Source organism: Dromiciops gliroides, chromosome 3, assembly GCF_019393635.1.
Source record: "Dromiciops gliroides isolate mDroGli1 chromosome 3, mDroGli1.pri, whole genome shotgun sequence".
In the NCBI taxonomy this organism is placed as follows: Eukaryota; Metazoa; Chordata; class Mammalia; order Microbiotheria; family Microbiotheriidae; genus Dromiciops; species Dromiciops gliroides.
This window is the reverse complement of record NC_057863.1, coordinates 662,774,147-662,798,814: the sequence shown is the minus strand read 5'-3', so window position 1 is coordinate 662,798,814 and position 24,668 is coordinate 662,774,147. Positions and strand designations below refer to the sequence as shown.

At 43.5% G+C, this 24,668-nt stretch overlaps 1 protein-coding gene across 3 annotated transcripts; it reads left to right on the top strand.

Annotated features, from left to right (window-relative positions):
- The first annotated feature begins 3,169 nt into the window (after window positions 1–3,169).
- LOC122745764 (zinc finger protein OZF-like) lies at window positions 3,170–24,071 on the top strand. 3 transcript variants are annotated; one of them, XM_043991200.1, is made up of 6 exons: window positions 3,170–3,239; window positions 10,542–10,630; window positions 15,718–15,874; window positions 16,228–16,619; window positions 20,546–20,812; window positions 22,363–24,071. In XM_043991200.1, the coding sequence occupies exon 6, from the start codon at window positions 22,386–22,388 to the stop codon at window positions 24,000–24,002; it is 1,617 nt and encodes a 538-aa protein (XP_043847135.1). In that variant the 5' UTR covers window positions 3,170–3,239; window positions 10,542–10,630; window positions 15,718–15,874; window positions 16,228–16,619; window positions 20,546–20,812; window positions 22,363–22,385; the 3' UTR covers window positions 24,003–24,071. The 3 variants fall into 3 exon arrangements, 1 of the variants encoding a protein (XP_043847135.1); XR_006355488.1 differs by lacking the exons at window positions 20,546–20,812; window positions 22,363–24,071 and adding an exon at window positions 18,219–19,122 and having other exon boundaries at window positions 3,175–3,239; XR_006355489.1 differs by lacking the exons at window positions 20,546–20,812; window positions 22,363–24,071 and adding an exon at window positions 16,737–18,203 and having other exon boundaries at window positions 3,175–3,239.
- Window positions 24,072–24,668: the final 597 nt, after the last annotated feature.

The following is a 24,668-nucleotide window of genomic DNA, read 5'->3' as shown; positions in this document are numbered from 1 at the left end:
ACATATTACTGTGCCGCTAAGATGCCCTCCTTGTGTGCCTCTGCCAGCCTGCAATGCCAGACCTGTGCTAAGAATAACCCCAGCCAGGGCCCCAACAAACCTCTGGGGGTTCAGCCAGCGGGGACAGCCCCTTTCCAGGACTTGGTAGCAGACTTCACAGAGATCAAAGCCTGCAGAGGCTATAAATATCTTGGTTTGGATCTGCAGCTTCACGGGCTGGCTTGCGGCTTTTCCAACCCGAACAGCAAAAGCAGCAGAAGTGGTTAGAGCCCTTCCCCGAGAGATCCTGCCCCATTATGGCCTTCCCCTAACAATTGGGACTGACGATGGCCCTGCTTTTGTGGCCACCATGGTGCAGGGGCTGGCCGAGGGTCTGGGAATCAAGTGGAAACTGCATCCTGCTTACAGACCTCCGAGCTCAGGGCAAGTGGAGCGTATGAACAGGACCCTTAAGTCTATCCTAGCTAAATTCTGTCCAGAGACCAGCCTGCATTGGGTAGGCATGCTACCCCTTGCCCTGCTTAGAGTTAGATGCACACCAGGAGTCACAGGATACTCCCCTCATGAGCTCCTGTTCGGGAGAACACCCCCATTACCAGGGCACTCCATGATTCCAAGGTCATAGGAGAACTCACCCAGGATGCAGCCTTACCCCAGCGAGGGAAGACTTTAGCCCGGCTACACAGAACAGTTCTAGAAAGGGAAGCTATACCCCCTGGTTACCTGGTGAATGGTTTCCAGCCGGGAGACCAGGTCTGGGTCAAGGATTGGAAGAAGGAACCCCATCAACCTATTTAGATGGGTCCCCACACAGTGGTTCTTGTCACCCCCACATCTCTTAAAGTTGCAGGTATCATTCCCTGGGTCCATCATTCCAGAGTAAAGAAGGCTCAGCTGCCCAGTGGAGGTGAGAATTGGTTCCTGATTGTCCCAACAAGCTTCAGATCGTGAAGGAGCAGCGGGGACCCTACTAGCAGGCCGTTGGTCCAGAAGCAGTCGACTGCCTGACGTAGACAGCTTTCCCAAGACCCCTGTGCTGATGCAAGTGACTCATTTAACCATGTTGATTTTCCTCCTCTGTGCACTGGCACTTGCTATCTATCTGTTTTGCCTGAATAACTGGCTTATCGTCTTCCTGGTTCCCCAGCTGTCTGTCTATGCTGACTCAGACTTTGTTTCTGCAATTATGGCTGTGTCCTCTGAACTGGAGGAAGTGGGGAGATCAGAGCGGGCCCTGTTTCTTCCACTCCTAATGGGGGCTGGACTTTTGGGTGGAATAGGGACTGTTACTGGTATAGGAGGTGTGTGGGACAATTATGGATTTGAGTCAGATTAAACTCTGAGGATGGAGTATGAAGGATACCTAGCCCCTCCCCCCCCAGAATAGCTAGCCTCTTGCTTTGCCTAAAAATTAATTGCTTGTCAAATTCTCACTGTCTCCTTTAAGTTTTATTGTTGAGATAATGGACTTGGGACAGTTCTGTAAACTTTGGAGATGTGGTCTGGGAGATATCCAGTCCCCCAGTAAGTTTTATTACTTGTCACAGTTCTACCAGTTAGCACTATTTACTTTACTTCTGCTTAGTTCCCACATGCCAGCTACACCTTAGTTTATGGCCTGTAATAGAAATCGTGTCTCCAAGTAGTCGGCCTACTCCTCTCACATGTCAAACCCCAGTCCCTGTCATGATAATTTGCAGTCAGATAAGGGAGTGATTTCTGCCTCCCTCTTTCTTTGACATTCCTCAGACTTGTACCCCTTCCCCTTCTCCCCTTTGTTCTTGGACATGTCTCCATACATGGATCACGGGCACGCATCTTGGGTGAGACAGGATTGGATGTTAGATTGTGAGCTCACCCACCCTAGGTATACGTGGGGACGTTCCTTTTCAAGATTACTATAAAAACCTAGAGGATTGGGCCTATCTTTGCAAGCCTTCAATCAATGTGTAATTGGGTTTTGCCCGTCCTCATGAGGATGCAATAAACCTGTCTCTGCTTGACTTGGTGGTCTCCTCGAGTTATTTGGGTAAACTGAGGCAGTTTGCCCCAAACAGGAGGCATGGTTTCCTCAACACAGGTTTTCCACCAGCTCTCCCAGCTGCTGAGTAGTGACATGGAGGAAGTTGCTAGCTCAGCTGCTAGAGCATGAGTCTGGAGTGGCAACTGGGATGATTGAGGAACTTTGGGGCCGTGCTAAGAGACTTCGAGAAAGTCTTTCCAGCGTCAGTAACCCCGGGGGCTTGGTTGGGATCCTTTGCCCCATGGCTGGTGCCCCTCCTGGGGCCCCTGGCAGTTCTGATTCTTGTTATCCCCTTGGGCCCCTGCCTCCTGAATGCCCTCATGTGGTTCATAGAGTCAGTTGTAAGCGAGAAAACAGTCACTGCCCTCATGTCCCTGAGGGAACATCAGCCCTTGGCCCTAGATGATGCCCCTGTAGAACCTGGCGGGTATTTTACACTGGAGGAAACTGAGGCAAACAGGGGAAGTGAATGGCCCCGGGTCTCACAGCTAGTGGTGTCTGAGGCTGGACTTGAACTCGGCTCTTCCTGGTGCAGGCCCAGGATTCTGTCCCAAGTCTCCAGGTTCTTCCAGGGGCAGGTTCTCCCCTGATGGAGGGGGAGCACCCCTGCTCCCCCCAAGAAGAGTCGTGGGACTATTTCCCCAAAGGTCCAGTGGACTTTCAGAGGAGGGATCCTGTGCCTTTAAGAGGTCAGCTGTTAGCCTCTGCCTCAGTTTCCCTGTCTGGTTGAAGGATACCATTAGAGCAACGAGTACTTATTAGGTACCTACTGTGTGCGGGGAGGCCCCGTCCTGCAGTAACTCACCCTCCTTTGGAGGGAGCAGAAGTGGGGCGGGGGGAATGCCCCCCCCCCCCCCCCCGTCTCAGGGCCGGAGAGGGGGGGAGAATGATGTCGCAATCCCTTTCTCAGCCCCCAACCGCAGGGGCACTGAGGAAGAGGCGTGCGCCGTGACGTCACGCCCTCCGGGTCCCTCCTCCTGGGCTCCCACCGCCCCCCGGGGCATGCCGGGAGTCGGCAGGTGCGCAGGCGCAGCTTCCCCAGGGACCCGGTGCTGGGTTCTGCTCTTTGTTCTCGGCCCCTGCTGGGTGAGTGGGGGAGGGCAACGAGGCGTGGAGGGAGTCACTGCGCAGGCGCGGCCACAGCGCCAAGCTCCGCGTGGGACCCCTTCCTCCTCCTTCATCCTCCCCCTCCCCCAACACGCGAGGAGCCAGGCGGGTTAGTTAGTGTGGCCCTGGAAGCTTGTGCGTGGATGGCGTGGGCAAGACCGGGAGGGGATGGGGCCAGCGCGTGTGCGTGGGAGCGTGGGAGAAGAGAGGGCGGGGCTGGGGTCCGAGTGGGACCGAACGTGCCAATGCGCGGGGTAGAGGGGGGGCCCCGCGGGCGTGTTTCCGAACACGTGCGTGGGCGCGAGCGCAGTGACAGAGGGGGGCGGGTGGGGGGGAGCCGGGCTGGCCCCCGCACCAGCTGGGGGACAACTTGCCCAGGGGGCATGTCCCCAGAGCCCCAGCTGCAGTCTGGGAGCAGGGGAGCAGGGGAGCAGGGGAGCAGGGGTGGGGAATGGACCCTTCTCTTTGTGACCTGGGGGCAGGGGCTTTGGTCGGGGTGGAGAAACAGGTGACTTCTTTTTACGTTCCTGCAGATCTCCGACCCTGAGCATTTATGAAGTGCTTGCTGTGTGCCTGTCCTGGTGCTGAGCACCAGGGATGCACGTGCCAGCCGAAAGAAAGAGTCCCGGAGGAACAGAACATTGGGGGAGGGGGAGGGGCAGAGACCACCTGAAAGCACAGTTGGAAAGGGGAGGTCCAGGAAGGGTGGCTCCGTCTTGGGCATGAGGCAGGGCTAGGCTAGGCAGCCACCATGAGGATGGGCAGGAGGCGGCTGAGGGGTGCTCATCACCCCCATCTTGTCACTAGCTCAGATCTTGGGCACAAAAGAAATGCCAGCACATTCCCCCCAGCCCCAGCTTGATGCCCACCTCCAGATTCTGCCTCTCCCACCTTTACCGGCAGCCTCTCCTCCTAGGAGTTTCCTTCAGGCCACATCTTTCACCTGATCCCAGAACCTCGGTGGTCATCCCCTTTCCTCCTCAAGGATTTCAGTGCCGGGCCCAGAGTCTTTCTCTGTCCCTCAGCATACAGAGAGATGATGCTCCCTCCAGGATGCTGACTTTGCAGGTCCTCATTTCTCCTGAGCTCCTCCTCCCCTCCAAAGATGCTCATGCCCTGGGTCTTGCTGTCTCCCATTCAGTTTACTCAAAACAATGGAATCCATTGAGGAAGTGCCAGCTCTTCTCTCTCCATCCTCATCTCCCCTCACTCAGAAGCCCTCCAACAAGCTCTCCTGTGGGCCTGTCTCTCTCTCTCTCTGGCCAAGCCAAACCTCTGTAGTCCATCCTGTCTTCTCCAGAAGATGGCCCCTATTTGATCTGCTTCTTGGCATTCATATTCAGTCTTCCATCTACTACTGGCTCTCGCCAAGTACATAAACTTTTTGTCATTGAAGTTGTCGTTGTGTCCAACTCCGTGACCCCATTTGGGCTCTTCTTGGCAAAGGTATTGGAGCAGTGTGCCATTCTCCAGTTCATTTTACTGATGAGGAAACTGAGGCAAAAGAGGGTTAAGTGACTTGGCCAGGGTCACCTAGTAGGTGTCTGAGGCTGCATTTGAACTGAGGTCTTTCAGACTCCAGCCACAGTACTCTAGCCATCTCTATCCATTGTGCTACTGAGCTGGCTCAATAGCTTTGGACTACATTCAAACATTTCCAGGCATCATTTCCTCCAAGATGCTCTGTTCATCTAATGTCCCCACTTTTGTAGCTAAAGGCTTTGAGAATGATAGCAATCATCTGTAACTCCAATTCACTTCCTCTCACTCTTGTCTTAACTCTTCGAGCTGGCTAGCACTGAAAGTGCTTTTGATCTTGTAAAGGCCATATCCAGTGGTATTTGCTAGGTCCTCATCATTCTTGGCTGCTCTATAGCCTTTGTGACGTCCCTCACCTCTTCCAGATCCTTTTCTCTCTAGTATTTTGTGACACTGCTCTCTTTTGGGTTTTCCCCCTTCCCCTCTGACCACTCCATCTTACTTTCCTTTGCTGGATCTTCATGTGGGTATGACAAATGAGAAAATACAAGTGGGGCATTAATTATGTCATTAATTATAGCTAGCCAATAATTAACACAATTGTCATTGCCTTTGTCTGGTAAACCAAAGAAGAATCATGGTGTTTCTGACTGGTGGAAATCAACTCTGGTTGATTAACAAGTAATGAAAAAGGAATGTCATAATGAGAGGTGGGCTTATTCTAATGAGGAGCTGGGGGACATGACATCCTGCCACTCAGTTTTGGACTAAGAGACTTATCTCTACTCAGACCACTCCTGTATATGGAAATCTTGACAAAGTGAATCCACCTCTGTGGGCAGCTAGGTGGTGCAGTGGATAAAGCACCAGCTCTGGATTCAGGAGGACCTGAGTTCAAATCCACCCTCAAGACACTTGACACTTACTAGCTGTGTGACCCTGGGCAAGTCACTTAACCCTCATTGCCCTGCAAAAAAAAAAAGTGTCCAGGGCAAAATGAATCCACCTCCACTTCAGACTTGTGAGTAGAACAGAATAGGCCAGAGTTCACCTTCTGTCATTTTAGCCAATCTGATAGATGTGAGATGATATCTCAAAAGTTGTTTCAATTTGCATTTCTCTAATCAATAATGATTTAGAGCATTTTTTTCATGACTGTAATTTCGATTTCCTCATCAAAAACTGCCTGTTCATATCCTTTCACCATTTATCGATTGGCTAATGATTCATATTTTAAAAATTTTGACAGTTCTCTATATATTTAAGATATGAGACATTTAAGAAGCTATAAAATTATTTCCCCAATTTTCTGCTTTCCTTGTAATCTTGACTATATTGGTTTATTTGTATAAAACTTAAACATTTTTTTATCCATTTTACACCTCACAATTGTTCAGTCATAAATTCTTCTATAAGTCTTCCATAAGTCTAATAAGTGATTATGTTCTGTGTTCCCATAATTTTCTTATTCTATCCCCTTTTATAGCTAAATCATTCATCCAGTTTGACCTTATCTTGGTAAATGGTAGAAGATACTGATCTATACCCAGTTTCTGCCAAACTGCTTTCCAATTTTGCCAACAATTTTTATTTAGTCTATTTTTATCTCCAAAGCTGAAATCTTTACATTTGACAAGCACAAAGTTACAATAATCATTTTATAATTAAGTTCATGGAGTTCCTGGGTTTGTTTTGGCAGGTATATTCTCCGGTATTTTATACAGTCTACAGTTATTTATTTATTATTATTATTATTATTTTTTTTTTTTGCAGGGCAATGAAGTTTAAGTGACTTGCCCAGGGTCACACAGCTAGTAAGTATCAAGTGTCTGAGGCCAGATTTGAACTCAGGTCCTCCTGAATCTCGGGCCACTGTTTTACCCACTGCGCCACCTAGCTTCCCCCTACAGTTATTTTAAGTGGGGCATCTTGTGGATTTATTTTATTTCCTGTTACTTTGCTAAAAGTATTCTAACTTTTTAGTTGAATCTCTAGGATTTTCTCAGTATATCATATCATCTACAAAAAGATGGTTTTAGGACTTCATTTTCCATTCTGATTCCTTCCATTTCTTTTTTTCTTTTCTTATTATTATTGCTAGCATTTCTAATTCAATATTGAAGAATATTGGTGATGATAATGGGAATTCTTGTTTCACTTCTGATCTTGGGAAGATTTCTAGCTAACCTCATTACAAAAAATGTTTGATGATGTTTTTAAGTAGATACTTCTTTTCATTTATACCGGTATGCTTTCAAGTGTTTTTAATAAATAGGAGTGTTGTATTTTATCGAAAAGCTTTTTCTGCATCTATTGATTTAATATTATTTTTGTAACAGTTGTTATTAATATAATTAATTATGTTAATAGTGTTTTTTAATTATTGGAGTGCTGTTTCTAGCTAAATTACTGGTGGGGGCCAAACTAGGTTTTCTAAAATATTGCTACGTATAAATTAATGGCTATTGCACCCATTTAGGCAGTAAGTATTTATTATTAAAGTATATTAAATATTAGTAAAGAATATTGACCTCGTGGCAGTTAACACAAGCCAAAAAAACCCCAGCCCCATTTTATTTCTTTTTTTTTTTTTTGCTGGGCAGTGAGGGTTAAGTGACTTGCCCAGGGTCACACAGCTAGTAAGTGTCAAGTGTCTGAGGCCGGATTTGAACTCAGGTACTCCTGAATCCAGGGCCCCTGCTTTATCCACTGCCCCACCTAGCTGCCCCTCCCATTTTATTTCTAAGAGAGCACATGGCCCCCAGCAGAGTTCAGAAGCCCTACATTACCTGCTCTGGCCTAAGAGGAGAGTGCTCACCAACCCAACAGCCTTCTGAGCCTAGAGTGTGAGCCAAGAATGATGTTTGCCTAGTGGCCTGAGTCTTTCTTCTAATAGAGGTAGCTCTTATACACTGCTCAAAGCTAATTGGCTAGCATCATTCAATTCCATTGGTTGACATGACTTGAGGGCGGTCCATATTATAATGAGCTCTACCATAAAGACATGAGGGTCTAATTGGAAACCCCCTCAGGGCAAAGACGATTCATATAGGTGTGGCTTTAATCACTTCTATTCTCCACTTCTACTGTATTCCCTGTACAGGATTAGAACTCCCTCCTAAAAATGGGTCCCTCCTGGGTCCCCCCAAGAAATCCATTATTAATAATTATTTTCTCACAATAGTTTTCCTTATGTTAAATCGTCCCTGCATTCCTGGTATAAATCCCACTTGGTCACTATATATAATCTTTGTGACATATAGTGATAGTCTGCTGGCTAGTATTTTATTTAGGATTTTTGCATCTACATTCATTAATGAAATTAGTCTATAATTTTCTTTCTCTGTTTTTACTCTTCTGGTGTAAATATGAGCACCATATTTGTTTCATAAAAGGAGTTTGGTAGGGCTCCTTCTTTGCCTATTATTCTGTATAATGTATTCAATATTGGAATGAGTTGATCTTTAAATGTTTGGTAGAATTCACTTGTAAATCCATCTGGTCCTGATGTTTTTTTCTTAGGAAGCTCATTTCTGACTTCTTTAGTTTCTTTTTCTAAAATAGGCATATTTAGATAGTCTCTTTCCTCTTTTGTTACTCCAGGCAGTTTATATTTTTATAAATATTCTTCCATTTCACTTATGTTGTTAAATTTATTAATATGTAATTGGACAAAATAACTCTTGATAGTTGAATTTATCGTCATTATAGGCTCTTTTCATTTTTGATTCCAGTAATTTGGTTTTCTTCTCTTTAAAATCATATTACTAATGGTTTATCTGTTGTTTTTTTTTATAAAACCAGCTTCTAGTTTTATTTATTGATTCAATGATTTTCTTACATTTAATTTTGTTAATCTCAACTTTAATAGTTAGGATTTCCAATTTATTGTTTAATTGGGAATTTTTAGTTTGTTCTTTTTCTAGTTTTTTTATAACTGCACACTCATTCATCTTCTCTTTCTCTATTTTGTTGATGTAAGCATTTTTCTCTGTTACTGCTGTTGGTACATCCCATAGATTATGGTATGTTGTCTCCTTGTGGTCATTCTTTTTAATAAAATTATTTATTGTGTCTATGATTTGTTCTTTAACCTGCTCATTCTTTAAGATTAGGTTATTTAGTATACAATCATTTGTTAATCTGTGTTTCCATGGTACCTTATTAAATATAATTTTATTGCATTATGATTTTAAAAGGATACATCTAATATTTTTGCTTTTCTGCATTTAATTATAAAATTTTTATGCATAATACATGGTCATTTTTAAAGGTACCATGTACTACTGAAGAAAAGGCATATTCCTTTCTATTCCCTTTCATTTCCAGATATCTGAAATATCCAGCGTATGTAAGCTTCTATTCATCTCCTTGACTTCTTTCTATTTTGTTTCTTGGTTAGACTGATCGTACACACTTTGCATTCATTCATCTTCATTCATTTTCATCTGTCTTTATTTAAATCTGTAGCTAGATGGTACAGTGGATAGAGCGCCTGACCTGGATTCAGGAAAACCCAAGTTCCTATGTGGGCTCAAACATTTCTTGGAGAGTTTGTCTCAGTTTACATTACTGTAAAATGATGGCAATAGGACCTATATCATGGAGTTTTGTTTTGTTTTTTAGAATCAGAGAAGACAATATTTGTAAAGCTCTTGTGCCTGGCACATAATAGGTATTTAACATGTGTTTGTTTCCTTGTTTCCTCCATACAAAAGATGGAGGTGGATAGCAGGAAATCCAACAGAAGGCAGACCAAGAAAAGCTTCTTTCAGAGAATGGGATTTTAGACGAGACATGAAGGAAACCAGTGAAACACGAAGGGGTCGGGGGCAGCATTCATGGCATGGGGAAGGAGGGGGAGAAGCCAGTGCAAAGGCAGTGAGGAAATGGAGAGTCACCTGTGAGGAGCAGCCAGGAGGCCAGTGGTGCTGGATCCTGAGAAATTGGAGGGCAATGAAAGGGGAGGAGGTAGAAGTAGAGAGGAATGGGGCAGGGAGAGCTTTCAGGAGTCACCAGCCTTGGGAGTGGTAGCCCAGGTGGAGTTTGGAAGATTGGGAGGAATACAGGGCAGAAGAGGGCTTGTTCCCATGACACCTGAATGCCGTATGGTGGAAGACCAGGCTTGGGGCTTAGAGGGAGGCCAGCAGGGTCCGGAGGCCTGGCCCTGGGGGGCCCTGGGGGAAAGCTCTGATTTGGGGGCCTCAGAGATGAGGCACTTAGAGGACCCAGGCAGAGCAGGCTGGCTCAAAACCTGAGCTCTTGGAGCTAAGATTTCTCTGCCTTCTTTCCTTGGTGCCAAGCTCTGTATATTCTGGAAGCTGTCTTTGCGTGTTCAGGTCCCTGGTAGGTCTGCGTGGGAATCCCTCACAGCCCCCTGCTCAGGCTGGCTCCCCTTTCCATTGTTTTTCACCTTCCCCATCAGACCTCTTAGAGAGTGTTCCCCCAGCTACGCCAGGTGGAGGCCTGTTCCTCAGGCCTGCCTCCAGGGGCTACTCCCTGCCCCTGCTACTTGTCCCATCACATCCCAAAGGTCCTGGGGCGCCGTCTCCACCGTTACCTTTGGGTCCCAGGTGTCCGAGCTTCATATCTCACCCATAGTATGACTTGGAGGGAAAGTTCCTTGTCGGGGTAGATGGGGTTCTAGTTGCTCTCACCCCATCTGAGGTCCCGAGTCCCTTCTTCTTGGCGCTCCACAAGGGTGAGCGAGGAGGGAGGGTGGGGAGCTGTCTTTTTTTTCAGATCTTCTTTTTCTACCTTGACTATTCCTGCTGCCCTCCCCTGTTGTTTGGACTTTATTCCTGGAGGTCAGGGCCACCGACTTTGTGACTCCTCTGGGACTTTATGCTTTATATATCCATGTAAACCACTGTCCAGGACAGGAAGAGAAGGGAAAGACATCTCCCCCTCTATGTTCCTTCTCACTCCTCAGCTCAACCTTCAGAGGACCAAGGCCTGGCCCAAGCAGGGAGCCTGGAGGCAGAAGGAATGGCCCCTGGGAGCCAGAGACCCCCAGCCCAGGTGAGTGCACTCCATCCACAGACTTGACCAGCGTCAGCCAATGTGGCCATTTCCATTGACTTGGACAATTGTCTTTGAATCTGGCCATCTGTCGTACCTAGGAATCTTTTTTTTTTAATAAAAATTGATATAGGGGCAGCTAGGTGGCGCAGTGGATAGAGCACCGGCCCTGGATTCAGGAGGACCTGAGTTCAAATGCGGCCTCAGGCACTTGACACTTACTAGATGTGTGACCTTGGGCAAGTCACTTAACCCTCATTGCCATGCAAAAATCCCCCAAAACAACAACAACAACAAAAATTGATATAAAGTTGAATACAATAGTAACTACAATGCCCTGCTCTCCTCTATGTTTTGAAGTGTATCTGTGGCACTTTTTTATCTTGAGCACTAACTCTGCCCACCCTCCAAATTGCTGCTGCCCTCTGTGTGTGTTTAGGTTCTCATTACAAGTTACTTACAATGGGGGCAGCTAGGTAGCACAGTGGATAAAGCACCGGCCCTGGATTCAGGAGGACCTGAGTTCAAATCCGGCCTCAGACACTTGACACTTACTAGCTGTGTGAGCCTGGGCAAGTCACTTATCCCTCATTGCCTTGCTAACAAACAAAAAAAACAAAAACAAAAAACCAAGTTATTGACAAGGACCTCACTCATTAGTCCCTCTTCCATAGGCATCATGTCTTTGCTCTCTCCTTGCATACCTAGCCCACCTGCCCTACACACAAGTTCTCCCCCTCCTCTGTTACTTTTGGCCAAGTTTTCCCATGTAGCAACTAAAAGTCAAGGAAAAACCCTCCACAACTGCATGGACAGGCCTGCAGCAGAGGCCTGAAGGCAGGCTTCATGCAGAAACTGGTGCTGAAGGTGTGTTTTAAAGGGATAGAGGGACTGCATGATGAAGGAAAACAGGGAGAAAGACAAGGAGGATCAGCAGAGCCTAGAAATAGAGAAGGCCAATGTGGTGGGGTTGCAAAGGACAGGAGAGTGAATAGTATCTAATGAGGCTGATGGAAAGGTAGGGACCAGGTGATAGATGCAAATTGTGGGGGATATAGGACAGGGTGGGGTCAAATGCCCTTGTACATGGTTGGCTTTTGGAAAGACAAGGCCTCCCACTTTCTTAGAGAATGGAGGCAAGAAGACACTGTTAGATTCTATGAAGAGGTTTTGAGATGGAGTGAATGCAAGCACTTAATCAATATCCACTCATTAAGTGCCTCATTTGTATCAGGCACTGTCCTTACTGGTGCCATGCAAAAAGAGATAAAGAGCAGTGTCTACACTCAAGGAGCTCGAAGTCTAGTGGGGGTGATCCCAAGTGATGATCACAAGAAAAGTGATAACAATATGTGCAAACAATCCTTTGGCAGGTCAGTGGTTTATAATTCAAAGAAAGAAGGCACTAGAATGAAGAGGATCTGGCAAAGGCTTCCTGTAGTAGGTCGGATTTTGGTTGAGACTTGAAGGGATTGAAGAGGCAGAGAATTCCAGCCATTTTGGAAAGCCAGAGAAAATGCCTGGAGCCTAGGAATGACATAAGATGGCCAGTGTCATTGGATCAGAGCAGGTAGCACGAAGTAAGATGAGAATGTCTGGGCACTCAGGGTTCAATAAACACTTAGGAAGCCCCTAGTATTTGCCCTGCACTGTGCTAAGGCCTAGGGATTCAATTACAAAAGAAGAAAAGGCTGCCCTTTTCCCAAGAAGTTTATACTTCCAAGGGAAGACTACTGGGTCAGAAGATACCAAATGCTGTGACATGGTGGAGAAATCAGTCAAAAATTCTGAAATAGTACAGCCAGGTGAGAAATGGGGAGATGTGTGAGCTGACTTCACCCCATGGTGGTGAAGAAAACATTTGGGATGATAGAGAAGGAAAGAGCTTTGAGAGAACTTCTTTGGGGAGCAAGTTGGGGATTCAGTTACAGATAAATTATCAAGAAAAGATTGGCCTTCCTAGAGTCATTGCTCACACTGAATAAGTATAACTCAGTGAAGATTCAAGACTCAGGAGACTCCAGTGAAAAGGAAAGTTCTATAAATTTTTAGGAATTTCAAAAAGTAGGAAAAGTACTAAATTCTTTTAAGTGGTTCAGAAGTTCAATAATAGGACCAAAGAAAGCTAGAAGTGAAATTTGAATTATAAATAGAACATAAAACAAATGTCTTAAAAGAAGAAATAAAAATGATGACAAAGTGAAGATTTTTATCCACATGAAAGGGAATTGCTCCAGAACAATGGAACATCTGAAAAAGTGAATCATGAGGGGCAGCTAGGTGGCACAGTGGATAAAGCACTGGCCCTGGATTCAGGAGTACCTGAGTTCAAATCTGAGCTCAGACACTTGACACTTACTAGCTGTGTGACCCTGGACAAGTCACTTAACCCCCATTGCCCCGCCCCCCCCCAAAGTGAATCATGATTCTACTAGAAATGCAAGAAAATTGGAAGAGTTTAACATACTAAGTACATTGGTCAAACTCGAGTTCTACATGTAGCAAGTTGGAAAAATAAATGATCCCTTCCAAGTATCAAGATATTTACAGATTTTCCCATCCTTATTTATGTTACCTATCAGTCTGCTTGTTAATCCATTTTGTTGACTCTTGGTCTAAGTGTTTTAGAGTTCTGTGGGTATGTTAAAATATTTTTCATAAATGGTCAATGTCTTTCTTACGAATTAGCTCAACCTCTAACCCCAGTTAATAAAACATTATATTTTCTTTTTTCTTTTATTTAAAAAAATATTTTATTATTTTTCAGTTACATGTAAGGATAGTTTTTAACATTTGTTTTCATAGGATTTTTAGTTCCAAATTTTTCTCCCATCCTCTTTTCCCTCCCTCTTCCCCAAGATGGAAAGCAATCTGATATAGGTTATATATGTACAATCACATTAAATGTATTTCTGCATTAGTCATATTGTGAAAGAAGAATCAGAGCACAAGAGAAAAACCTCAAAAAAGAAGGAAAAAAACCAGCCCCAAATTATAAACAGTATGGTTCAATCTGCATTCAGAATCCACAGTTCTTTTTTCTGCATGTGGAGAACATTTTCTTTCATTAGTTCTTTGAAATTGTTTTGGATCGTTGCACTGCTGAGAAGAGCCAAGTTTATCACAGTTGATCATCAGACAATGTTGCTGTTACTGTGTACAAAGTTCTCCTGGTTCTTCTCTCATTCAGCATCAGTTCATGTAAGTCCTTCCAGGTTTCTCTGAAATCCTCCTGCTCATTGTTTCTTTTTCTTTTTTTGGGGGGGGGGGCAGGGCAATGAGGGTTAAGTGACTTGCCCAGTCACACAGCTAGTAAGTGTCAAGTGTCTGAGGCCAGATTTGAACTCAGGTCCTCCTGAATCCAGGGCCGGTGCTTTATCCACTGCGCCACCTAGCTGCCCCTCATTGTTTCTTACAGCACAATAATATTCCATTACATTCTGTTTAGCCATTCCCCAATGGATGGGTATTCCCTCCATTTCCAATTCTTTGCCCCCACAAAAAGAGCAGCTATAAATATTTTTATACACATGGGTCTTTTCCCTCATGTATGTTCTCTTTGGGATACAGACTAAGTGGTGCCACTGGATCAAAGGAAAAACATATTTTCTTTTTTTTTCTTTTTTTTTTTAGTGAGGCAGTTGGGGTTAAGTGACTTGCCCAAGGTCACACGGATTTGAACTCAGGTACTCCTGACTCCAGGGCCAGTGCTCTATCCACTGCGCCACCTAGCTGCCCCCTGGAAAAATATATTTTCAATAAATGAAGGAACTCTCCATCAAAGTGACTCTTATTTCTTTATAACTAAATATTAAAATGAAGGAATATATTCCATTAACAAGTGAAAGCGGCCATAAAGCAAAGACATAATTTATTTATTTATTTATTTTTGGCTATCATATCCAGTGTTACCTCAGGCCCTCAGTGTTACAACAGATAACTCTTCTCCACTTGATTGAAAAGTCTCATACCATGGTGAGGAACACCTCTTAAGAATGCTTTTCATGTTTTCATCTAGGTAAGATTTTATTTCGGCTTCTCAAGAAATTAAGTAGATAATTCTTTTTTCTTTGCTTTCTCTTCAGTGATCACTAGTGATGTTTTACCCCCAGAATACACAGGACTCGCCGGCTTCTCACAAACTAATCATGGAATTTTCTTGACATATCATTCATGACACTTCTGATGATGAGGCACTTCACGCCACTTTCTTTTTTTCTTCTCCATAGACTCATACTTCCCTGACAGAGCACATACCTTCACTCTGATTCCATAAGGAGAAACATTTCCTAATAAGATGTTCCTTTTTAAAAAAATAAACATTTTTATTTAAAGTTTTGAGTTCCAAATTCTATTTTTTCTTCTCTTCCTCCCCATCCCTTTTCTTGAGGCAGTAAGCAAACAGATATAGGTTGGACATGTGCAGTTTTGTTAAACATTACCATATTAGTCATTTTGTACAGGAAAACTTGAATAAAAGGGAAAAAATGAAAGTGAAAAATAGCATGTTCCAGTTTGTGTTCCATCAATATCGGTTCTTTCTTTGGAGGTGGATAGGGTACTTCACCATTAATCTTTGGAATTATCTTGGATCATTGCATTGCTGAGAATAGTTGTCATTCACAGTTCTTCATCAAACAGTGTTGCTGTTGGGGCAGCTAGGTGACACAGTGGGATAAAGCACTGGCCCTGGATTCAGGAGTACCTGAGTTCAAATCCGGCCTCAGACACTTGACACTTACTAGGTGTGTGACCCTGGGCAAGTCACTTAACCCCAATTGGCTGACCAAAAAAAAAAAAAAAACAGTGTTGCTGTCATTGTGCACAACGTTCTAGTTCTGCTCATTTCACTATACATCTGTTCATACAAGTAAGACATTTTTTCAACTTTTATTATTCCAACATGATTCTCATGTCAACTATAAAATGCTTTTCTCAACATTCCATTGGGCTGTTATTGACTATGGTTTCAGGTGTTGGCTCTGACACTCTTACAGGTTATGAGTTTGGGGCAAATCCCTTCTGTGCTTCACTTTTCTCAAAATTAATGAGGGTTTGGCTACATGAATACGTAAAGTCTTTTTCAGCTCCAAATCATGTGACTTTTGATGGCTCAGGAGTTGGTGACATTCAAGGATGTGGCTGTGGATTTCACCAAGGAGGAGTGGTGCCTCTTGGACCATTCTCAGAAAGAGCTGTCTAAGGAGGTCATGCTGGAGAATGTCCAGAACCTGCTCTTTGTAGGTAAGGTCCTTTTCTTTTGGTAATGCTGAGGTACTAAGTTGGTAGCTCATTGCTCTTAATCCTGCCTACTGGAGCAAGTTTATCCGTATTCTTCCTTCATTCTTCCTCACATTCCAGCTCAGATTGTGGGAATGGAACTGAAGGGAATTAGCATTTATAGATACCTGCTCTGAGTCTGAAGTTTGGCAGAGTACTTCGTAATCACTGTCATTGGGTGCTCACAGCAGCCCTGTGAATTTTATACTGTTATAATCTACTTATCACAGTTGAGGGTACTGAGGCAAACAGCTTGCCCAGGGGCACTCAGCTACCATGTGACTGACACTGATTTCAACTGCTCTTTCTGACTCTAGGTTCAGATCTCTTGGCACTGCAGAAAGAGTTGCCTCTAATTTCTAGATGACAAAAGCAATGGAATGTGTCCATTCTTCTATGAAAGAGGTGAACAAGGATGGAGTTTTCTGATTCCAAATGGGCTGTGTGATTTCTGCCCTCCTCCAAGCATCCCAACAATCACTACCATGGAAACCATCCTTGAATAGCCCTGGGAACCACACGGTGGTCTTTGCATGCATGTCCCCCTGCACTAAAGAAGAATAAATTGCATATTTCTCTCTATTCTCATCCCTTCCTGATTCTATATTCCCAGGGCTTCCATTTTCTAGGGAAGATTTGATCTCTCTTTTGCAGCAAGGGGAAGCAGCAGGGATGGTAGAGCAAAAAGGCCCAAGGAGCTCCTGTCCAGGTGAGTGAGATGGAAGCAGATGTGGGAGGGCTGTTATCACAAGAGACCTCTGTGTGTTGTGCTGAAGGGAGCACTAGACTTGGGGGCAGGAAGGCATGACTTCGAATTTGTTTTCAGACACATTTCAGCAGCTGAATACTAGGCAAGTAACGACCTCTGAGCCTCAGTTTCCTCATTTATAATAAGGAAGATGGTGCTGGACTTCATGACCTTTCAGTTCCCTTGCAGTGATAAAGCTATGATCCTATAATTGTCATAATAAAATGTGCGTGAGATAAATCTACCCATAAAAACAGGAGGGTAATAGTGCATTAGAAAGGGAACCTGACGACATGTTATATATAACAAGGAATCCCAGAAAGAGAAAAAAGACAATTTGCACAACACAAAATTATAGCTGCTGTTTTTTCTTGTTGCTAAATCTGGAAACGAGATGGTGCCTGAGTATTGGGAAACGACCAAAGAAATGATCATCTAAGAATATAATGGAAGATTAGGGAGCCACTGGTTCGTTACTGTCCATTCTGGAAGAGGACCAAAATGACATCACTACATTAGAGTCAAATTACAGTATATCCAACCATGGCTGATCAGATCAATATGAGCTCAAAATGCTCTAACACAGGTTGGGCACAAATAATCCATGTGAACATTTGGGTTGGATTCTCTAAAATTGCACATCTCACATTTGTTTTGAGCTACTTCACTTCTGATCTGCTCACAGAGCCTGGTACCTTCCTCTGATGAGGGTATGCTATGCTGGATGGCGCTGTGCCAGTGTTTCCCATGTGATGCAATCAATTTCACAGTTCTTCAGAGAGGCCTTGAGAGGGTCCTTGTATCACTTCTTCTGACCTCCCTGTGAGCACTTTCCCTTCTGTGAGGCCTCCGTAAAATAGTCTATAGGCAAGCATACACTTGGCATTCAAGCATTGTGGCCAGCCTGTTGGAGTTGTGCTCTCTGCTGTAGACTTTCAATGCTTGACAGTTTGGCTCAAGGAAGGACCACAGTGTCTGGTACCTTATCCTGTCAGGTGACCTTCAGAAAATCTTTCTAACAATTAAAATGGGAGCAATTCAGTTTCCTGGCATGGCGCTGGAAGACTGTGCAGGTTTCACAGGCAGCTCTGGAGGCCTTCAGTATGGTAGTCAGGCTAATACCTCTGCTATCCCACGCTTTCCTTTGGAGCCTGTTGAACAGTGAGCTAGCTCTGGCAATGCATGAGTCAGCTTCATTTTCAATGTGGACATCCCTGGAAAGTAGACTGCCAAGGGAAGTCAACTCATTCACAGTATTCAAAACCTCCATTTGCTGGAACTGATGGTTCCATGTATGGATGGTGTGGTTCTGGCTGGTGAAGCACCTGTGTTTTCTTGGCATTCATTGCGAGGCCAAAATTAGCACAAGCAGCAGAGAATTGGTCCATAATTTGTTGCATCTCAGTTTCAGAGGCTTCATTGAGTGCACAGTCATCTGTAAATAAAAAAGTCATGCACCAAATCTCTCTCCAGTGGGTCTTGGCTTGTAGCCTTTTCAAACTGAAGAAGTTGCCATCAGTGCAGTAGCTGATCTTGCTACTGTTTTTGTCCTTATTGAAGGTGTTGGACAACAGGGCTGAAGACATCATGTGAAAAAGCATGGGAGCGAGCACACAGCCTTGTTTCACTCCATTTGGTGACTGGGAAAGTGTGAGAACATTGTCCATTATCCAGAACCAAGGCAAGCATGGCATCGTGAAACGGACACGCAGTACTGATGAACTTCTCCGGGTAACCAGACTTGGACATAGTTTTCTATAAGTACTCAAGACTGACAGTATAAAAGCCCTTGGTCAAGTTTACAGATGTTGTGGATAGACCTCTATCTTGCTCCTGTGTGTTTCTCCTGGAGTTGTTGGGCAGTAAACACCTTATCAACCATTCCTCGGCCCTTTCTGAAGCCACACTGGCATCAGGTAGATGACCATCTTCTAGGTGAAGGATGAGCCTATTAAGGAGGACTCTAGCAAGAATCTTTCCAGCACTGACTAAGAGAAAGACCTCCCTGTGATTGTCATAGGATCATCTATTTCCTTTATCTTTATATATATGGAGAGTGGAGGTACCTTTGAACTCCTATGGGATAACCTCTTGTCATATAAACCCCCAAATTTTAGTCACTTTTTGTGTGAGCAATGGATCCCCCACCTTGTAAATCAGCTGGCATAGAATTGGTACCAGGTGCTTTGCCACAGCAGAAGAGCATAATGGCATTCAAAACCACTTCTTTACTTGGAAGTTTGGCAAGAGAGGGATTGGTTATGACCTGAGGAATATAGTCAGCGGCTTCAGCATTGATGGATGATGGTCTTGAGAATACTATGGAAGAATTCAGCTCATCTCTCCAGGATCATGTCCTTATCACTAATCAGTGTGCTCCATCAGCACTGAGTAGCTGAGATGTACTATAGGTCTTTAGCACACAAGTAGTCTTCAGGCCATAATAAAAGTGCTTTAGATTGTTTCTAGCAGCATAAAACTCAATTTCATCTACTGTTTTCTGAGCCAAGAATCCTGCATTTCTCCAAGCTTCTTTCATACTTTACTTTTTTTTTTTTTTTTTGGTTTTATTTTGGTTTTGGGTGAGGCAGTTGGGGTTAAGTAACTTGCCCAGGGTCACACAGCTAGTAAGTTTCAAGTGTCTGAGTCCAGATTTGAACTCAGGTCCTCCTGAATCCAGGGCCGCCAGTGCTTTATCCACTATGCCACCTAGCTACCCTGGTATAGGATTTTTAATCAAATAAGTGTAGGGACCAATTCTTAATTGGGGAGTGTTAGGTAGGCGGCTTGCCCTAATGTTGGGGTAAGGAAGGAGACTGACAGCCTCCTTCAAAAACAGAACAGGATTTATTAACAAGAAGGAACTTAAAAACGCAAGCAAGATCAGTAGAATTAAGGGAAAGGAAATAAAATGGGGGAAGGGAAATGATACAACCTGAATAACATCACTGCCCAGGAATCAGCTGAGAACACACGGCTGCATCCTGTCGCCTTCCAGCTTCAAGCTAGAATGGCAAAACTCCTCCCCTCTTCTTCCCAGCAGACCCCAGGCTGACCACACACAGCCCCAAGCCAATTGGCTGGCAGCTCTGACTGACAGTCACATGACTGCCCTCACTGGGCTTCTAGTCATCATAATTTTGCCAGGCCCATGTAGGCATTGATGAGTGGTGATGATGTGAGGTGCTAGCGCCATGGCGACGGCTACAACCAGTGGGTAGAGCACCGTGCCTTTTGTGGAGGCTCTGCACCTGAGCCCCAGACCAAATTGTGCAAGTTGGTTTTTTTTTAAATTCTAGCCAAGGGGCAGCTAGGTGGTGCAGTGGATAAAGCACCGGCCCTGGATTCAGGAGTACCTGAGTTCAAATCCAGCCTCAGACACTTGACACTTACTGGCTATGTGACCCTGGGCAAGTTGCTTAACCCCCATTGCCCTGCAAAAAAAAAAAAAAAAAATTCTAGCCAAAGGATGGAGTCATAAAAACCTCAAAGAACAATTAATTCTTTACATAAGTTACAACTTTGAAAAGATTGAAGAGAACATTATATATATATATATATACATATATATATATACATACATACATACATATAATATATTTTTACAGGCAGTTTTTTGTTTTTGTTTTTGTTTTTGGTGGGGCAATGAGGGTTAAGTGACTTGCCCAGGGTCACACAGCTAGTGTCAAGTGTCTGAGGCTGGATTTGAACTCAGGTACTCCTGAATCCAGGGCCAGTGCTTTATCCACTGCCCCACCTAGCCGCCCCCTATATATATATATATATATATATATATATATATGTATAAAACAACCTTTGTAAGGAAAGAACCCTTCTGACATAGTTTTCTTCTTTCTTCCACTGGCACACTGGCCACACTCTCACAGAAACTCTGGAATGACTGATCTGGATTGTCAACCAGTTCATTTGAAAATCTGCTAGATAAAAGGACAGCAACATAAGCAAAAGAGAAGTTTGAATGAGAAAGTCTGATTTTTTTAGAATGTGTTTGATGGACCATGATGGATTGCGATGTGTATGCTGAGTGATTATGATTATGTTATTCAAAAACCCTACCATCTTCACTGGAAGAATGCAAACATTTATGACTTCTTGATATGGTCATTACATTGCTGATGAGACAAGATTATAAGGTAACCCTGGAATGGGGCAGCTTTTCTAGTGCAGTTTTCAAAAAGCAGATGAGGGTATATGGATACCTGTGACCATGTATTGGGAGTCAATTTGTACAGTTGGGTCAGGATTTTGTGGCAATGTGGAAGTCATTTGAGGACAGGTTGAGAAAACAAAACAATGTTTTAGCTAAAACCCCTTGGACAACATCATGAACCTTCAATGGTTTCATGAAGCACCAAATGGGTCTTTGTGCTAGAGGACCAAGAGTGAATCATTGCTCACTTCTTGACAGAAGGATCATGGACTCAAGATCTAGTATGAGACATTAGATGATGGACAATAAACTAATATGAATATTTAGTATATGTGCATCAAGTGGCATATCTTTGGATCTGAATAGAGTATAAGAAACATTGGATATGACTGAATAGTATTACATGACTGTTAGAGTAAACCTATTTCTCAGCTTAGCATATAAAATTTACCAAGAATGACCATGTGTGGGGGCAGCTAGATGGCGCCCTGGATTCAGGAGTACCTGAGTTCAAATCCGGCCTCAGACACTTGACACTTACTAGCTGTGTGACCGTGGGCAAGTCACTTAACCCCCATTGCCTAAAAAAAAAAAAAAAAAAAAAAAAAGAATGACCATGTGATAGTGCATCCAAACTGATCAAAACAGAATAGCAGGAAGATGACATATAAATTGCCAACATTTGTAAGTATAATCAACAAGAGGAATTTGAAGAAAGAAAGTGCAATAGAGAAAAGCTGTCTAGTACTGTGTACAGAGCATACTTGGCCACAGGCATACACATTACAACCATCTTGAACCATCATGCACCATCATACACATTCTTTTTTTTTTTTTTTTTTTAGTGAGGCAATTGGGGTTAAGTGACTTGCCCAGGGTCACACAGCTAGTAAGTGTTAAGTGTCTGAGGCCGGATTTGAACTCAGGCACTCCTGACTCCAGGGTCGGTGCTCTATCCACTGCGCCACCTAGCTGCCCCTATCACACACATTCTTTTTTTTTTTTTTTTGGTAAGGCAATTGGGGTTAAGTGACTTGCCCAGGGTCTCACACAGCTAGTAAGAGTGTAAAGTGTCTGAGGCCAGATTTGAACTCAGGTCCTCCTAAATCCAGGGCCAGGGCTTTATCCACTGCACCACCTAGCTGCCCTATCACACACATTCTTAAAAAGCAGACCTTACATTAGCTCTTATTGCAGTGTTAAGGGTTCAAGTTCTAGTCTCAGCTGCTGCTCGGGCATTCTGAGCTCATGATTTATGTTGTAATGAGAATGCTAGGCCTTCCTGTGTCATGCATTTTCTGTGAGGAGCCAGTGTTATTGCATGTGAAGCTCTTTCTAAAATAAAAGATCTTAAAAATGTGACCAAATGGCATTTCCCAATATTTATTTTTCTGTTTAAGTTTGAAAAGTTTTCTCTTCAACTGAAAGAATACAAATCAGATTACTTTCTACCATCAGAGGAAAGAACATATGTGTATGTATCTATGTATGTATGTCTTTCAGTGTATTTGTGATTGTTTTCTTTGATTGCAGAGACCACGTGTGAAGTAAATGAGATGACTACAAAGCTGAGAATTTCTCTGGAAGAATCTGGCCAGCAAACATTCATGAGGGATAGTGCCTGTGACTACGATTTGAAAGAAATCTGTGACTCAAATATGAAGGTAGATAAAAGTCCAAAGAATCATTGTGAATTTGGAAAAAGTGGAAAGAGATTCAGAGAGTCTTCAGTCATAAATCACTGTAAGAAAATGACCTCGTGGAATGACTGTTTTCAGGATAGTGATTATAGCAAATGCTTTCCTGAAGAACTTTTTCATTCCCAGGAGAAGGCTCCTAAAACGCAAATGTTTCCAGGTAATCCATGGGAAATGGCCATTAGCTGGAGTTCAGACCTCGATGGACATCAGAAAATTGATGCAGGAGAAATGCAGTATGTTAGTCACAAAGGCAGAATGGCCTTCAGTGGGAAACATCAGCAAATTCCCATTAGAAAGGAGCCTAATGAATACAATGAATGTGAAGCAACCTCACCCCATCACTTATCTCTTCCTTACCATCCTGGATTTCGTACTGTACTGAAGCCATGTGCATATAATCAGTGTGAGACAACCTTTGGTTGGGACTCAGCTCTTATTAGACACCAGAAGGTTGATACTGGAGTGACATTTTATAAATGGGATGAATGTGGGAAGGGTTTCTGCTATAGATCACTCCTTATTGGTCATCAGAGAATTCACACTGGAGAGAAACCTTTTGATTGTAACCAGTGTGGTAAAGCCTTCGGACAGGTGCTGCATCTTTCTTTACATCAGAGAATCCACAGTGGAGAGAAACCTTATCAGTGTGATCAATGTGGAAAGACTTTCCAATTTAATTCCCATCTTGCTGTACATCAGAGAATTCACACTGGGGAGAAACCTTATGGATGTAATGTATGTGTAAAAGCTTTCATGTATGGCTCCAGTCTTGTTAAACATCAAAGAATCCACACAGGGGAGAAACCTTATGTATGTAAACAATGTGGGAAAGCTTTCAGATTCCGCTCCAGTCTTACTGATCATGATAAAATCCACACTGGAGAGAAACCTCATGAATGTAATCAATGTGGAAAGGCTTTCAGACAGAGCTCCAATCTTGTTGCACATCAGAGAATCCACACTGGGGAGAAACTTTATGAGTGTAATCAATGCAGAAAGGCTTTCACACAGAGCTCCAGTCTTGCTGCACATCAGAGAATCCATACTGGAGAGAAACCTTTTGAATGTAAACAGTGTGGAAAGGCTTTCACAAAGAGTTGCAGTCTTGCTGATCATGAGAAAATACACAGTGGTGAGAAACCTTTTGAATGTAAACAGTGTGGAAAGGCTTTCACAGTGAAGGGCAATCTTGCTAGACATCAGAGAATCCACACTGGAGAGAAACCTTTTGAATGTAAACAATGTGGAAAGGCTTTCACACAGAGTTCCAGTCTTGCTGCACATCAGAGAATCCATACTGGAGAGAAACCATTTGAATGTAAACAATGTGGGAAGGCTTTCATAAAGAGCTACAGTCTTGCTGATCATGAGAAAATCCACAGTGGAACAAAACCTTATGAATGTAATCATTGTGGAAAGGCTTTCACAATGAAGGGCAATCTTGCTAGACATAAAAAAATCCACACTGGGTAGAAATCTTTTGAATGTATTCAGTGTGGAATGGCATTCCAAAGGACCTCCAGTCTTGCTAAGCATCAGAAAGTCCACGTTGTTTTGAGAAAACATAAGAATGTAAATGATGTAGAAATACTTTCACAAAGAATTTCAGTCTTTCTGCACAGCAGAGAATTCATACTGAAGAAAAACTTCATGAGTGTCATGAATGTGGCAGAAGTTTTAGTTACCGCTCCTATTTAATGGAAGAAAATCCACACTACAGAGAAACCTTAAGGAATATGATCAATGGGGTAAAGGCTTCAGGCAGCCATCATCTCTTATTTCCTATTTGATAATTCATATTACATAGAAATCTTTTCACTGTCATGAACAAAGAAAAGCATTTGAATGGAGTTCAGATCTTGTTCAGTATCATAAAATTAATTTTGATAACTATCTTCATATATTTTTTTTTGGTGGGGAAATGAAGGTTAAGTGACTTGCCCAGGGTCACACAGCTAGTAAGTGTCAAGTATCTGAGGCTGGATTTGAACTCAGGTCCTCCTGAATGGATTCAGCTGGGCCAGTGCTTTATCCACTGTGCCACCTAGCTGCACCCCGACTAGCTTCATTTTAACAAAATGTTGGAAGACTTTCAACCAGAGATCATTTCTTACTTTGTATTAGAGTATTTCTAGTGGA

Bases quoted from the DNA above. Each gene is read 5' to 3' on its own strand.
- LOC122745764 (XM_043991200.1), top strand. From the start codon at position 22,386: ATGACTACAAAGCTGAGAATTTCTCTGGAAGAATCTGGCCAGCAAACA.